Consider the following 18379-nt stretch of genomic DNA (forward strand, 5'->3'; position numbering starts at 1 on the left):
GGTTTGTAAAATAGTGCATGATTAATATGATACTACTTTTAAGAAATAAATAAAAAATAATTGCTATTAGAAATGAGGCAGTGAGAAACAAAGGGATGTAACTGTACATTTTGAAGTTTTGTGTAGAACATGTTTAAAGATGAGATCCTAGGTAGGCTTTTATCCAAAAGTTTTTCTAAATCATGCTGTTTAACAGAATCAACCAGGGCTACTAGTACAATCGCTTGCTCCAAGACAGTGGAGAATCTCAATAATATACAGTAAAACACCTCTAATGCGGACACTAACAGGACAAGTTTTTTTTGTCCTTAACCCGTTCGCACCCAGCGTCACGCGGACGCTACGCAACGATTCCTCTCCTATCAGCCCAGCGTCACTTATCCGCTACGCGCTCTGATCGACGCTGTAGTCCCAGCGTCACGTATATGCTTTCTCGAAATGGAACGATTGAATTGAATATTTAAATGATACTAGATGGCGCTAAATGGCTATAACTTTGATCATATTCGAGTCACATGGTATTTGACCTTCATGTACACGCTTTAGTTTCTTATTTGGGCCTCTCAATGGGATAGATTTTTTTTATGTAAACAACAGTGAATCACTGCTCTGCGCATATGATTTATGAGGTCTCAATTGCTCTTGCTTATATCTTTGCTTCTCTTTTTTTTACGAGTAATTGAAAGAGATATACATCTAGCTGAATAAATTATGGGGGAGGGAAGGAAGGTTAAAATATTTTCGCGTATGTGTTCCAGACTTTTGGGATTCCCCGTTCAATGAGAGTACAGGAATGAGTTCAAGAGGCCTGAAGTTTATGATTATTTTTGAATCCTTTCTGATATTGTTCTTCTGTATTTATTCTTTTTCATTTGGGGATGGGAAACTGCAATAAAAATGATTAGCGAAGTGAGTGAAAGGGAATGTTTTCGAGTGAATTATGAAGCAGTTTTGAAACTTGTCGCGTGGGAAATATAACTAGTTTAAATTCGTTGACCTAAGTTGTTTTAATCAAAATTATATAAGGAACATATTTTTTTGCTACATTTCTTTTTCTTTGATTCCACACTCACGATGTCAAACTCTAACTTTGTTTTTGTGCACATATCATTTAATTTTGTGCACATGGTTAAAGTTTTAGTATTCTACTTATTTCGTTCCTTCTAATAATGTAATAGTCTTTATATTAGTAATTAGTAATCAGTAGTACATTGTTTAAACAACATTAAAATTTCAAGCCATTATTTTGAGATGATGATTTTATATGAATATTTTTGTTCAGTTAGGCTTAACTGCTGTAAATGCTCGGGCCGATGGCGGCGTTCCATTTCAGAACGTTCGGTCCCGTAGCTGCGCTTCGTTTTCCGAGCGCTGGTCCTCAAGGGGTTAATGGAGGGGTGTCCGCAGACAGAGTTTAATACAGTGCAGAACCTTTTATCCGGGAACCAAAATACCGGGAAACCAGAAAACCGGCAACTTTTTCCCGATTTTTCCGCCATTTTTTAAAAAATATACCATTTTGGTAATTTTTGAAAACTATGCATTTTTTCTGAAATACCAAAAAGAATATGAGCGATTTCTTAATAAACACCATATTACTCACGGAAAACTCAGGGAAAATGTTTGCAAATACCAACTTCAAATGGTTGTCCTTTGTGCGGGGCAAAACTTCACAAAAAAGTAGTGGATTTTTTTTTTCTTTTCCAAACAGAATGTGAGGGTCTCAGGTATTATGAATAACTTCAGTTTTTTGGTGTTCAAAATATTCTCTCACTCTTAGTTTTTAATATTTCGATATTTATGAGCTTTTCTGAACTGTTTTCTTCCTATTTTAATATGCACAACTATTTATTACAGTAATTTAAGTTTTGCAAACAATCGGCTAATAGTGCTTTTTAGCGATCCAGAAAACCGGGAAATTCAGATATCCGGGATAGCGATGGTCCCGAACTTCCCGGATAATTGGTTCTCTGCTGTATTGTTATTTGCCTTGGAATCGAGGAATTAAAAATTGTCCGCATAAGAGGGTTGTCCGCAGTTGAGGGGTGACCGTTAGGAGGGGTTTTACTGTATATATATTTTAAATCATCAATCGTATTCTCACATATTGCTGCAAAGAATGAAAACTAAGAAACAAATTTGAGTTTTTTATTTTTTTCTTCTTTTTTCCCCTTACAATTCACCAAGGCCGTATCCAGAAATTTTTTTCGGGAGGGGCCCGGATTAGCACATTGCCCTAACACACACATATAGTATATATAGACACACCAAACGCATAAAAATGTTAACATAGAACCCTTTTTGTCTCGATTTTTAATGATTCCACTGTTTGAATTTTGTTATTTTATTTTAATTTCTTATTTTTCTTATTCACCTTGTAGTGGTAAAGATAACAGGAGAGTGTCCCTTTAAGTTGGATATAGAACATCCATAATTTCAGGGAATCCGGGGGTTTCTCCCCCCGAGAAATTTTTGAAAAAAAAATCTGTATTTTGAGGCCTGATATTAGGTAATTGAAACAACGAAAATATGAAAAAAATAGGCAAAGTTTTTAAAAAGTTATACATTCTTTTGCCAATCAAGATCAAACAAAATAAAAATTTCTTGCTCGACAAATCATGGAAATTAATGGACAGAGAGGAAAAACGAGAGAGGAAAAAAAAAAAGAATTACCCCGTCATCTGCTCACAGTGGCGTACTGGGCCGCCGGGATACCGGGAAAATTCCCGGTGCGCCGGTGTCCTTAGTGCGCCGGTGTCTAAGTCTTTTTTTTTAGGATTTTGTACTGGATATTACGGAGCCATTTACCATAAGATTTATTGTGTGAAATGAACAAGTTAGACGACCGTACTACTTCATAGGATTTTTTTTTATAGTACAATAAGTAGCACCGACTTGAACTCAAATGAAACTAATACATCTTTCCATTTAAATTTTTGTCTATTACCATGGTTACAAGATTTTGTGAACCAAGGCGCCTATTTTGAACATCTAACCTTCCTACTGCGCCCTTCACTATATAGCTCAGTGGCAAGGCAAGGGTTTTAGTCCAGGAGGGGGGGGACTGAGGTCGAATTTTTTTTATATCGTCTTGATGTCGGTTCCAACGAAGTAAAAGAAAAGCAAAAACTTCGGTTTCATCAAATTTGCGGGCGGGGAGTGCGGCTGCAGGCTGCAGCCACACACACAAAAAACACGTAGCTCCTTCCCTGGATTCGCCACTGATATAACTAATCATAACTAACAGCGAAAAATTAATAAAACTGAAATAACAGCATTGCACAGCCCTTTAGTGTTATTCATGAGTCAGGAGCACCACGGAATACTTCAATAGTTTCATAATTCTCTTATAGTGAAGTAATTGCAAATTTCGTGGCGCTGGCGTGGCGCCCCCATGAAGACTTCACGTTGCTCTGATTCCCCGCCCCCTCCTCTTTTTTTTGTCGCTTAAAAAATATTTTTTTCCCTTTGACGATTTTTCTACTTTCTTATCCTGACACTTGGAAATTTTGAAGTGCATAAGTTTTACGGCAATCCTTTAATCGCTAATTTTTAAAAACGAGTAATAGGGAAGCTTTCGATTTTTCAATTTTATTTTTATATGATAGAGTAACATGTATGAACATCATAGTTGGAAAAAATTTTGCGATACGATAAGTAGTTTTTTTTAAATTAATTTTTAAAGTTCAAGCGCTTGTGACGTCAAATGGCATAGGAAGTGACGTCATGCGCTCTTCCGATACGAGAGAAGCCGACGTGCTTCGAAGTTGACTTCGAAGACGAAACGTAAAAGGCTTATCACCTCGCATTTAACTCCTACCGTTTCTGGAACATTAAACCTCTCATCCTCTCGGAAATATTCGAATATCATCATTGATGTTACTTGAGGAAGATTATTTAAATTGTGCTTTAACGAATCCAGCCTCCATAGTGTGTTCAAAAGAATTATTGAATTTCTAAAAAATAAAAATATCAGCGCGCTCAAAATGTCCCTAGCGAAAGCAAGGGATCTTCGGCGGAAGGCTGCCCATTAGTGCCCTGTGACGTAAGCTTGTGACGTTTCAGAAGAGCGCACTTTTGCGGGTGGATTTTTAAAAATTCATTAAAAATCAATCACGGTGTTTTAAAATTCGGCGATGGTGGATTTTTTTGTTTTGAGGGTCAATTAACAATATCCAATAGTCAAAATATGAACATTTAATAGGTTGCAACTTCCCTATTGTTGTTTGTTTTTGACCGCTTCAATATTTCTACCATAATTATGAGCTCATTTGTTTAAATGTTAAATTTATTTTTATTTAATATTTGTTTAAGGTTTTGAGCAGTTATGAGGGGCTTGTATCCAGATTTTTATAATAATGTTGAAAATATTTTCACCTTTTTAAATTTGAGCACACATTTTTTATTTATTTTAACAAAGATTCTTTGGTCTCTCGGGCCGTGGGTCCCTCTGCGGTGTGCCCCGCTCCCCGTACTGCGGCGTCTGCGGTTACGTAGATCCGGGCTGCCCCCTTCCCCCATTTTCTCAGGTCTTTAAGGATATTTTTTTATGCTCTGTTGTAGGCGAATAGTTTCTTGAAGGGTTCGTTTTTGCCAGCTTGAATTTTGAAAAGACAGGATATAACAGAAACTTTTTACAATTTACAATGAAAAAGTTATTGATGAACTCTGTGAAGTCAAGAAATGAGACGTCTTTTATCATTGTGAAGATATTTATTAAATTATTCCTTTAAACTTTATGATAACCTTTTACTTATTTTTTAGGAAAATGTCCGCTTTTCCTTTTAAAGAAGCATCCTTATGTACATATATTGATAATTCATAATTTCTCTTATCTGATTCCACAATTGCCATTATTGACTTCAGCTCATTTACTTATTTCGTAAACTTCGTTCACAATTATTTATAGATTTTCCGTTACTTTCAGATAATATTATATTACGTTTTTATGTTTATGTTTAGCCATATTACTTTAGCTTTGGATGTGGTAACAATTTTGATTAAAAGAGCAATTTCTTGTACACTATGATACGGTAATCACATTTTTTAAACATAATTTTAGATCCAAAAGAATCATATTTTCCTTTTATTATAATGAAATATTTAATGTTATAAATTGTGTATCGGTAATCAGTATTATTTTAATTCGTTCAAAAGAAGCAGTAAAATCAATGACATCAGTCATGTAATCAGTTAAAGTAGAAATCTCATAAAAGCTTTACAGGTTCCTTTTGCAAAATTTCTATGAAATTATTAGAGATTTTTTGGTTGAAAGGCACTGTCTCAGTCAGTGTAACCAGAAGGGGGGCTCACAGCCCTCCCAGAATGCTGAGTTGAATGTTTTTTAAAACTGTTCTTCATTATTGAATAACAAGTATTGGGGAAAACAAAGTGATTTTAATTAAAAAAGAAAAATCATAATACTGTCGGGGGAAAATCTTAATTTATTTTTAAAAAATCTTTGAATGAAAAATATTTAATAGTTACTTTTTATTGGTCAGTTAATTATCTCCCCTCCCCCATTCCTTTCCTTTTTTTCTAGTTCGACTGTAAATAAGAAAGTCTTCGAAATGCTACACTTCCGAAGCTCCCCCCCCCACACACACACGCACACCGAAAGCATTATGTATCATCTTAAATTTTGTTTCCAAATCTTCAATTCCGCAAAATTTTATGGGGACGCCCCCAAATGCCCAGAAAGTTCGAAAATTGCGTTTTTGGAGCTTTAATTTCGAAAACTTACCGGCTCTTGGGTTACAATAAAATGTGGTATTACAATAGCGTTTTTAAGACGTCAATTAAGGAGAATATACTGGCATGGGTCCCCGAACCACCTTCCTCTAATTATATAAAATTAGGTTCTTTAGACTACACTTGCAAAAAAAAAAAAAAGAAAAAAAAAAGCAGAATAGCCCCTGAATACAAAATATTCCTTCTGTTTAAGGACCATAATTTCGAAAAAAAATTCAGGGAAGAGCTCCAGAACCTCCTTTTCGTAAAATCTTCAAAATTTGTCGACAATTGCGTCTTTGAAACTTCAATTTCGAAAATTTGGAGGAGGAGGAATAATTGATTTCGATCTATTGAAAAAAAAAAAACATCGGGGTCACTCCCTGAAGCTCCATTCCTTAACCAAAAGTCAATAAATATGGCGTACAATCGCGTTTTTAAAGCTTCAATTTCTAGAATTTTTAATGTGCTCAAAAAAAAAAAAAAAATTGCGCCACTGTTGGAGGGTTCTTCTAAGACTAATCACACCAAAAGGCGATGTAACAGAGGTAACAAAGTATTATCTTTTCTCCTCCGTGGCTCTATCTCTGTCGACTGCAGCCATTGATTTGTCGACCCCAAAACAATTTTTACTGTGTGTTATCTTAATTTTCAGTTGAAGTATATACCTTAAAAAACTTAGTTGATCCATTTTATTTTCTGATATTTTTGTAGTGACGATTTCCCCCTTATAAGGCTTCAAAATGCATAATTTTACATCGTTTTTTGAAAATTTCCTCCGGGGGAGAACCCCCCGGACCCCCTAAATTTTAGAGAAATACATATTTTATTAAAAGGGAAACCCTGCACTACTCTTCTAATAAAATTCCCTCTCTTAAGGTCAATTTAAAAAAAAAAAAAAAGATAGCAGGTAAAAACATTATAATCCTAAGAAAGACAACTCCCCTCCCCCCCAAAAAAATACCGCAAAACTCCCAAATAAAAATTTTAATGCCCCTCTCGTGGGAACACCTATGCAAGAAATTTTGTAGTTAGTAATGAGCAATGACACGCGAAAACGTTTTCTCCTCCCTTACTCCCCTCGTTGTATACATCTACAATGGGTAAATAGGTTCAGAAATATCATGCGCTCCTATGAGGGGTCCAGTCCTGCCCTGCTTTTTACTGTCCATTGCCCCCTGAAAAAACTGTCTTTGTATCCACCCCTGTACACCCTCTACTTTTTTAACTTCGCGGCAGCCCAGGGGACACTCCCGACTGTAGCACACCTTTTTAAACGTCTAAAACAGCGTTTCCAAGTTATCAATTTAAAAACTTTGTGGGAGAGCCTCCTCTTGTGTTTTGTGGGAGAGCTTTCCGTCAACATGAATCCTGTCACAAATTTATAAGACCTCGTCTAAAGTTCAATTTTTAGAAGTTCGAACATCAATTTCGAAACATTGCCGAGGATGAGTACCTGATCTGCATTTCTTCCTTTCAGGTTATTAAAGATAGCTTAAGTCTGAAATTATGTTTTTGTGATTTCAATTTCAAAACATTTTTGGGGAGAACCCCTCAAACGCAATGTTCACCCTCATTAAAGATCGTCTGAAAATTCCGATTTAAGACCTCAGTTTTGAAAAAATTTCCAGGGAAAGTCCCCGAAATCCATGTTTTCAATTGATGTCATCAAAGTATGACAGACGAAGGCGTATTTAGGATTTCAATTTTGAATAATTTCCGCGAGTGTGCCCCATACTCTATTCCTGCCCATTATTATTAAAAAAAGTCTCTTTTTTATCTTTTAGGACTTGAATTTGTAAACATTATCGGAGGAGAATTCCCAATCTTCATCCCTGAAATCATCAAAGATGGTCTACATTACGGTTTCAGGACTTTAATTTCAAAAAAAATTCTGAACAACTCATTTCCCATACATTAATTTTGTTTTTAGAACCTAGTTTTTAAAAATATTCTGGAGGAGAACCTCTGATAGCATTGCTCCAAAATTGCTGAAAAACGTCTGAATTTTCGTTTTTCAGACTGTAATATGGAAAAAATTCCGGGCGAAATTTTCCGAAACCCAACCCTTCTAACTTCGCCTAAGATAGCTTACTGTATTGCGTATTTGAAACATATTTCGAAAAATTTCTAAGAAGAGTCTCAAACCTCATTCCTTCCCCGTTTACTAACGTTGTCTAAGATTTTCCTACAATCATGTTTTGGACTTCAATTTCAAAAAACTTCCAGTTGAGCATACCCTCCCCTCCCCCCCCCGAACACCCCTCTTTATAACATCACCGAAGGAAGTAAAAAAAGAAAAACTTTCTCTCATTTCGACAAACGCGAGGAGGCACAAAAGCTTCAGTTATCCGAGGGCACTGAAGATTATCTACACCTCTGATAGGAAATTCGTCAATTTTAATTTATGAGTTGAGCTTGGTGGAGGAGGGGGGGGGGGGGGGAGTTACGAAAATAAGGCAAGGCGCCGGTCAAGTGTTTTTCCCGGTACATATTATCGACCCAGTACGCCACTGTCTGCTCATATCGGCTTTTAGTGGAGTTAGTTTTTGATCACTCCCCCTACTCCCACTTTTTTTCATTAAATGCCCTACAGTATGAAAATTGTACAAAATAGTTTAAAAGAAATAGTGTAGACATGCAGAAAATAAGAACGGAAGAGTAATATTCTGGTCATTTGGACAATTCATACTTTATTTTCTTGATATGATACAAAATTGAAGAACTTTTCAAGGAATTTCAAAAACTTAAATAATTTTCAAATACTCTCGAACAGTTGAAATTATTTGAAGCCCTTATAACTTTGTAAGATACATCCGTTTTAAGTTAATAAATGCAATGAAATATTTCTCGAAACAAACTTTTTTTTTCAATCACAAGTAGTGCAGAAAATGAAAAAGAGTAGAGTAAGTGTAATTTTTTTCCTCATACTTAAGGTATTAACAGTATGCAGTAGAAGTAAGAAAAAAAATAAAACAAGCAATAACATAAGAACTTCCATGATAGTGAAACATCTTGGTAACAAGATACTCGCCTAATCGGAAACTAGGTGCTCAGCCTTTGGGGAGTCCCTGGCTCGAAATCAGTACAGTGTAAGTTTTATAAGATTTTAGGGGGAGGAGGGCAGGGTCGTGTACAGAGGGGAGAAGGGACACCTGTTGGTCCGGTCCCGAGCTTAAATGGGGCCCAATATCTTTAAATCTAGGGTTGAAAATATAGTTAAACAATATGGGAGGGCCCAAAAAAAAAGCCTTTGTGACAGCCCCAAAATTTCTGTGCACACCCCTGGAGGAGGAATTGCACAGAAGTCAGTTCGGTAGACTTGAAAAGTCTACCAAACTGACAAGGGGCCTGCCTTGACCCTGGACTGTCATGAATTGAATCGGGAAAGAGAGCAGGAAGTTCTAATTAAAGGTCTAAATTTCAAGTGTGCCTTGTGGCTAATGAGAAATAGAATTGCTTTTTTTGTATTTCTTCAAAATATTATAAATCTTGAATAGTAGCAAAATTAAGAATTAAAAGAACTTTGTTATTCTCCTTTTCTGACATTAGGAATTAAAAAAAAAAAAAAACCTTCTTCTGTTTTACGGTACAAAACATTTCGGGTTTCAGGGGGGGCCCGGGCCCGTCAGGCCCCCCCTCTGGATACGACCCTGCAATTCACCTTCATGAAATTTGCTGCCCCTAAAATCTGCCGCCATGGGCGGTGGCACAAGTCACTTACCACAGGAGCCCAGCCTGTACTCAACTTTAAACATCACAAATTTATTTATTGCATTTAAATTTATACCCACAATCATTTTGGTCATCTAGATTTTATTCATCTATACTAATATTATATAGAGAGAGGGCGGATTTTTGTGTGTTTATATGTTCGAGGTAATCGCCGGAACCACTGCACCTATTTGAAAAATTATTTCACAATGTGAAAAGTGCTTTCTTACTGAGTAACATAGGCTATAATTCGAAAAAATCCGATAAATAGTTCTTTTTTTATTCCAATTTAGGCCCAAATTTCACGTAAATTGCCTATTATTGGCTTTTAAATGGGTGAAAAATTACTTGCACATATTAATATTGTATGTCGTTGAAAAAGGTAGAATTTTCCACGTTCTAAACAATTTGTTTCAATGCTCTAACTTAATTACGGCGGGAGTAATTTGCGTTTTTAGCTCGAATAATTTTAGGCTTAGCTGAAATTTAGGCACTACTTTCTTCATTAAACTTGTCAATAAAAAGTGAAGGAATCGTCCCACAGTTTTATTTTTGACACCATTGAAAAAAGCGACATTTTTTACTATAGATCTCTCTCGACCTTTGGTCAAAAAAATTAGCTTCTATCTTTAAAGGAAAAAAGTTACAAGCGTTTTTAAATCAAATTCGAAACATGTCATTTTGATTCAGGTTTTCAACCATTTTATTTTCACGTTTCCATGGTTACGCTTTTTGAATCAGTTGTTCATTTCCTTATTTTTCATTTAATTCCTTAAACTTATTTTATTTCGTGTTTCCATGGTTACGCTTTTAAAATCCATCTTTCGCATTTTAATTTCTTTAAATTATTTAAATATTTGTCGTCATTGTTTGGAAGGGTAATTTTGCATGGTGTTTTTCTTCCTTTTATTTAAGCCTGATTGTTGAATATAAGTCACTTATCATATTTTTCATTCTCAAGGTAGCCTGGCAAAACCGTGCAACGCAGTTCTTAATATACATAGATTTGAAAGCTACTGTTAATGTGATTTTATATTTTTTTGCTTGTTTGGCGAAACATTTATTTTATTACCAAAGAAAAATATCCTCTTCACTCGCAACAGGGCTTGGCGCGTTAGGCGCGGAGCAGTTCATTCTAGGATTATTTTTTAAAGCAACTGTAAATGTAATTCGTTGTTTTGGCGATTTGATTTGAAAGAAAAGGAACTTGATTTGTTTTTATCCGAATGAAATGTACGACATTTTCTTTTTTTCTGAAGATGATTTTTTTTCACAGGATGTATTTTTTCTTTTTTTTCATTAGACAGATGGATTATGATAGCTTGGTTGATAGGCGAGTTTGGCTATAGACAAAAGATGTGCGAAGTAATTTTTATATTTGAAAGATATTATTTGATGCATTTCTTTGTTTATTTGGCGAAATATTTTAAATTGCAGTAAAAACCACTTCACTGGCTAAATAGTTTTAAAGCAACTAAATCTAATTTAATGATTTGGCAAAAAGTTTCGAATTCCAAAGAAATTTTAATAGGTTCTTTTTTTTTTGAAAAGGTGTGTACGAATTTTATACAAATAAAATTGATCATTTCACATCAAAGGGGGTCAATTTTTTTATTCAACGGACTTCCATTCAATTTTTAGCACGGGCATCGCTGTGCGGGTACTGCTAGTTCTTAAATAAACAAAAACCAATTTCAAAACGAAAACACTCACTTGGTCCAAACTTTTGCACATACTTTAAGCACGAACAGTTTAAAAATCAATAAATCTTCGTAGATAATCAGTTCTATCGCTCCACCTTCTTGGAGTAAATGTTTCCTGTATACTATTGTTTTAAAGTGTCCACATGATCCCATGTGGAAAGAAGCATGTTCCCCCTATAAGGCATAAGAAAACTTTGTCTTTCCAATGATATGATTCTCTTTTGTGTATATTGTTAAAAGGGCATTATATGGAGCGTTAGTCGCTGCAGTAGTACAAACTACGAGCAACTTCTTACATAGCTGTATTCAAGTGGTCAAGGTAATTTTTTACTATTTCTGTTAAATCACTTTCTGTATCATCATGCTGTCACATGATCATAACAATTCTAAATTCTAATGGTACCAAGGCATTGATCTTGTATTCAGCTCTATTTTCGACATTTTCAGTGGTTTTTTCAAACTAAACATCTACAATATGTGCATTTCAAACGTTTGATTTTACAACCCATCAACTGCCTGAAATTTGGCATTGATATTACCCAGCAGGCAAGTCTTCTTAATCTCTTTTATGTTTGAAACTTTGCCTTACATTGTTGGTGCTGTAGTTTGAAGGAAAAAATTTGAAAGGCTATTGAGATTAAAAAGTAGGAAATGCTTGATTTCAATAAAAAATGGGAGCTCCATTCCTTGTCCTCCCCTTAAGAGTTCACAACTGTGTGTGTACAGTTATTATTGAAGACTATCTCTTTTCCCTTGGTATTGGTGTTAAAAGTAGGAGATGAAGATTGTTGTGGTACTTTTTCCACTTTATCAAACATTATTGAACATTTGACAAGTTATTCTTCTGAACAAACCATACTAAATCTGTTTTTTTTTTTTAAATATATATTTAAACTACTAGATGTTCAGTAAATTTAACACATAGTGTATGGTGTATTAAGTTTAAGTGCTTGGTTTCAGTTTTTAATTTTTATTTATAGAATTATTTTTACTAGTAGTAGGAAACATAAAACTTATTTTAAACGAATCACATATTTTAAAAGTAATCTGCTTATTTCAAATCTTTCAGAATGACTAGTTTTATTGGACTGCAAGAACTAACTGCTTTAGATAGGCTGATGTTTATGAACCCAAAATATAGCTGCAAATTATGATTCAATATATTTTAAAAATAACTTGTTAAACAGAGTGGTGCTAATATTATTGATTCCTCACTTAATTTTATCTTTCGTACTGTAAAAATATTAAATGCCTTTTTTCCCTATAGGTGTGTGCAGTTCTTGCGAAAAATTTGATTCAAGTTAGGAAGCAAAAAGCCCGAACTTATACCGCTTCTTCCAAAATTCAGTCTGTTGGTTCTCAAACTAAGGTACACAATTTTACTATATCTAATGTATTTTTCAGCATTTTCATTAGTTTATGTTCACTTGTACTTGATTTTTTTTTGTCAAACATATTTAATAATATTTAGTAAATTACCGCCCAATAGCCAGGCCTAAAGCAGAAATACATGAAATACACCGCTAGCTCAGTCATTTCCAGCCGAGGACTACAGTTTTGTGCTTATTAGCACTCATCAGCCCGGCAGAGGAAAGTGACTGAACTGGAGGAGATGGTAAACCTCTTAAGGAAGCCAAGAGTGCCAAACAAACTGGTAGCTAATACAGAATTAGCACTGTCCAGATGAGTGACCGAAGCAATGGTTCGGTTCAACTCGAAGATTGAAGGCAAGGCATGGTATATTCAGTAAATTACCGCCCAATAGCCAGGGCTAAAGCAGAAATACATGAAATACTCCACCAGTTCAGTTATTTCAAGCCAAGGACTGCAGTTTGGTGTTATTAGCACTCATCAACCCGGCATAGGAAAGTGACTGAGCTGGAGATGGAAAACCTCTTAAGGAAGCCAAGAGTGCCAAACAAACTGGTAGCTAATATAGAATTAGCGCAGACAAGACGAGTGACCGAAGCAATGGTTCGGTTCAACTCGAGGATTGAAGGCAAGGCATGGTATATTCAGTAAATTACCGGCCCAATAGCCAGGGCTAAAGCAGAAATACATGAAATACACCGCCACTTTCCTCTGCCGGGCTGATGAGTGCTAATCACGAAACTGCAGTCCTCGGCTGGAAATGACTGAGCTGCCAGTAATACAACAATAACAACAACAGCACTATTCATTTTTTGTAAAACAAGTAAAAAACAGATCAACCCAATACAATTTTTACCTTCCAGACGCAAATGGAATATAATCTCTTCCAAATCACTTGACCGCGCTATTTCTAATGTAAAATATCGACTTGGAAAATATTATGTAAGAATGGGTTTGACCCCCCCCCCCGAAGTAAGGGTATGTAGAGAATTTTCCAACCCCCCTCCCCCTCGGGACCCTTACATAATTAATGAATGGCCCCTAAAAACACTATATTCCAAATTCAAACATTCACACAGTATTTTTTGAATAAATTAAATTTCAAACGTATTCTTTCTCATTTTATATTTACCTACATAACCTCACTCCAGGTCCCTGGTGTTTACTATATTTTTCTCTAACACCAATGCGTAAAGGCGCTCAAAAGACATTTGCATGACGGCTTCGATCAGACTTGGCGCAGGCCTGTCTACCTCCAGCTTGGTTGTTCACTATTCCTGACCGAGGAGTTCTGATAAGAACGAAACTGCAGTCTCAGGATGTGATTACTAGTCTGTCTGGTATATTGCATGTGATCATGTTATGTTACTCAAAATTGAGATTTTAGGATATGTTATTTCAGTGTCAGCCTCAGAGGCCGCCCCTTTTATTTAAGGCAATACAGGAGGCACAGGCAGGGCTGTGGAGTCAGAATTGGACTGACTTTGGGCCAAAGGAGTCGCTAAAAAATAGGCTGATTCTGGGATTATTTTTAATTAATTTTCACTGATGCTCTTTGCAGTTTTTTACCGACTCCTTCTTTAAATTCATTAGTATATCTTGAACTAATTGCTGCGGGCACTAATATTTTGCTGCTGCCCGCTAGTTGTTTTCAAACATTGTTTTTGGTTCAAGTCGATGTCACTGCTGCAACACAGAAGGTTGTTTAGTTGTTTAATGATGAAATTTTACGATATATATTTATATAAACCCTGGGCGATGGGATAAATGTACTTAGGTGACTAACTCTTTCTGAAAGGAATCTTTCAGAAGTCATGTTACTCTGAATTTTCCTGTAAATTCTTGGAAGCAATTTGTCTGGCAGTTGAAGCAATTGGCACTTACCGATTTCCACTTGTTCCACTCCCTAATTGTGGTTTTAGTGTCAAGCGCTGTGAAGTAGTGAAAGAAATTGTTAAAGACAATGACGCATTTCTATGACTTAGGCATTCAAAAGCTCGTTGAGCAATATAATAAATATTTAAATAAGTGTGGAAATTATGTAAAAAAATAAAGAATAATGTTAGGAATGCAAATTATACAAGCATTTTTTTTTGCAAAAAAAAAAAAACTGACCTTTTTTTGTAGTAATTCACATGTATAAAATACCTTATTAGAATTGGCAATAATGTTAAAACCAAGGGTGCTGGGAGATTCACTGCACGATTGTATGTACATAAACAAATACTTCTTTTTTCTTAAAATGTGAATTCAAAGTGCTTATATAAGTGCTTGAAGTTTTGAATTAAAATATGGCTCCCACCCTGCAATTGCAATTATTTTTTCTTATTTAAGGTTTGCCCACCTGGGGTGGAGAGGGGGGTGGGGAGGAAGGTCATGGCACAGACTTTGAAGTTTTTAGGAGGGATTGTTTTGAGGGAAATTTTTCCTTCTTTGCGAGTTGCACGCTTGCTTTTAAGGAGTGGGCACACCTGCTTAATTTGCACTCATTAACAGGTTAGCATTGCAGACCCCCTGGTATAGCCACAGAAATCACTTTGAGATGCTCTGTAGTAGAATATTGATACAATTAATAAAATTTATGATGTTCTATTCATGAAACACCTCAGTTTGTTATAAGAAGATAGAGTTTGTCAAAGCAGTTTTCATCTTTGTTCTTAGGATGTTTCATTTATTTGTTTATTAATATTTTATATTTTAAAAATAGAAGCGCTTCTATTTTGAGAAAGTGTTTGTGGTATTTGTAAAATGGGTTGTACTATGAAATAAATGTTTTGTTAAAAAATATAACTGTTTAAAGAAACATGTTGCTTAGAAATGTCAATTTTTTATGAATATAATATTTCACTTAAATAAATTTTATCTTACAAAATGTCTTCAAATGTTTGCATGTTATTTAAGACTCATTGGTTGCCACTCATTAGATTTATTCAATAGTAATCAACATGCTGGTCAAATGCTCTTGCATTAAAAATCGCAGAATGAAAGCAGATGAATACCAAAATTAGAGAAAATTTTACAACTAATATGAGATAAATTGGCATTTCGAAGCACTATTCAACTAGGAAGGTCCAAAATCAAATGAATTATTTTAAAATGAAACTGAGCTTATTCACCTGCTCACATAAATTTATGCTTACTGAAAGTATACTGTTTGAATAATGAGCTATAATCCAAATAACTCTTTTATAGGGGTTCATATAACACTCATATTTTCCGAAATGAAACACTTTTATTTCATAACAAATCCTCTTCTAAATATGTGACTTTCATTTATTAAATATATGCTTATTTTTAAAATTTTTAAGTATATTTAGATGAAATTTTGAACTTGCTGAATAAAATAAAAAATGTTTTTATTCTTATTTATATAGTTAATGGCCACTAATGCAAAACTAGCCACTACTATAGGAACAACTGCAAAGGTATGTATGTATATGTAATCATTCAGTCAAATAAAACATTTTATTTTCCTGAATTTATTTTCTGGGCATATGAGGGCTGTTAAAAAATATCAGACTTTTGTTAATTAAAAGTACATTTATTAAACTACATCTAGAAACCTTTAATCACCTTCAAAGTATTCACCTTGGTGATGCACACACTTCTCCCATCGCTTCTGCCACTGTTCAAAACATTTCTTTAAGGCATCTTTTGGAATGCTGTTACGCTCAACCGACATATTCTATTTGTCTTTTCTTTCTTGAAATCGAGCTCCTTTCAGGGACATTTTCAGCTTAGGAAATAGCCAGAAGTCGCAGGGAGCCATGTCGGGGGAATACAAAGCATGGCGAACCAGAGGAGTGTTGTGTTTAGGGAAAAAACTCTGAATTAGATGTGCAGAGGTGGCAGGTGCTTTGTTGTGATGGAGCTGCCAAGTTTTTGTTGCCCAAAGATTCGGTCTTTTGTGCTGCACAGCATCACATAGGTGAGGAAGAACCTCAAGATAGTATTATTTTGTGATGGTTTGGCCATGTGATGCATACTCATGATGCACCACTTCCCTGGAGTTGAAGAAGACTGTCTTCATGACCTTGACTTGGCAGCAAATTTGCCTTGCTTTATTTGATCTTGAAGAAAGATATTGTGTGTTTCCACTGCGATGGTTGCATCTTGGTTTCTTGGTTTAATACCCTTAAATGCAGGATTCATTACCAGTAATTACTGTGTTCAGGAAGTCAGGGTTACTGTTTGCACTGTCCAGCAAGGGACCCTCTAGGGTGATGTCCAGCATGTTTTGTGCAATTTCAAAGAAAAGTTGTTTTTGCTCCATTGTCAGCAACTTTGCAATTAATTTTGCTGACAACCTTCTCATTTTCAAATACTCACTTAAAATCAAATGTACTGACCTAATGCTGACTCCAATTTCTTCTGCTAGTTCTCGCACTGTAAGACGACGGTCCTAGGTGACTAAAATTCTCACTTGTTTAATAAATTCTCATTCCAGCTTGTCAATAGCTCGCCTGAAGGCAATTTACTTTCCACTAAAGTTTGACCATTTTTGAATTGATTGTACCATTCTTTTGTTTGAATACTGCTCAAAGCAGAGTCCCCTAAAGCCTGTTGAATCTTGCGAATTGTTTCCATTTGCAAATCGGCTAGCTTTTGGCAAAATTTAATGCATTAACGCTGCTCAAGTTTTTCTGTCATTTTATAGCTTGTCAAAAAATGCCGAGCACAACAGAGCTACACTACTAGGCCGACTGCCGGCAACTGAAGCTTTGTCATAACACAAAACAGTCCATGACAGCCCCTTCTATAAATCCGCTCTAAGCTTGGTCGCCAGCACTTCATTCGTTTACACAGCCCTCTTATGTATAGTTTTAAAATATGAAGATTTGTTTAAACTGATTCATACTTTTAGGTTTAGATTGCACTATTTAAAATCAATTTACATAAGTGTACACTCAAACGTGTTTTTGTGCAGTGGATAGAAACTGGGAAGAGGAAAAAAAGACATTAGAAATCACTCAAAATTTCAGAAATAGCTTTAAAGAGAGTTTTTGCAACACAATTAAGAATTTTTTAAAACAATGAATAAGGACGGAAGGAAAAAAAACTTTTGCGCTGAAAATAACTCAAAACTTAATGAAATATCATCTTTAAAAGAATTCAAAACACAGCAGCTATTTTATAAGCTGATTGGATAAAATACAGGAGTAAACATTTTTTTGAAATTTTGTCTACATACTCTCTTATTTTACAAGTACAAAACTTTTCAAAATGTATAACCATAATCTTTCGTACTCTGACATCACATGAAATTTCTTGTTGTAAACTGGTTAAAATAACTTGAAGACTGGTTAAAAATAACCTTGCACTCTTTTTATAAACAATTTGATTGAAATATTTATATTCTGTACAAAAAAAGAAAAAAGTCACTCAAAAAAAAAAAAAAAGAAAAGAAAAGACTGCACATAAACAGGCTTGAGTGTATTTAAAGAGCATTTTAAAACGATGTTTTATTGTTTAAGCAAATCTTTGTTTAATTGTGGTGATGTATTTACCAAAAATGTTTCTTCATAATTTTATATACACAATGAAGAAAAATTGGTATTGAATACCAATTGAATTCATATGAATAATTCATATAACCTTTAAAATTATTTGCTATTTTTAAAAATAAACCTGCTGCAGGAAGTGCACCAACATGAGTTCCATACTTGGCGATAATTCAATAAATGCATTATGTTTCTCACTATTTTTGATTTTTTATTGTGAAATTTGTGCCATCATTTTATATTTATTCACGATACGTTGTCAGAAGTACAAAAGTATTTGCACAAAATTATGAAATTGGGCAACTAAACATTATGTTTTCGACCATTTTTGGAGTAATTTCTAGCACCGGTATTCGGGTA

General features: G+C 34.9%; 1 protein-coding gene across 1 annotated transcript in view; it reads left to right on the forward strand.

The window, feature by feature from the left end:
- The window catches only part of LOC129225644 (charged multivesicular body protein 2b-like), a 46493-nt gene that overhangs the window by 12233 nt on the left and 15881 nt on the right, over positions 1-18379 (forward strand). The window contains exons 4-5 of the mRNA XM_054860111.1: positions 12415-12516; positions 15893-15943. Coding sequence (XP_054716086.1) covers positions 12415-12516; positions 15893-15943 — 153 coding nt within the window. The remainder of the gene's footprint in view (positions 1-12414; positions 12517-15892; positions 15944-18379) is intronic.

The sequence above is a fragment of the Uloborus diversus genome, chromosome 7 (assembly GCF_026930045.1).
Source record: "Uloborus diversus isolate 005 chromosome 7, Udiv.v.3.1, whole genome shotgun sequence".
Lineage (NCBI taxonomy): Eukaryota > Metazoa > Arthropoda > Arachnida > Araneae > Uloboridae > Uloborus > Uloborus diversus.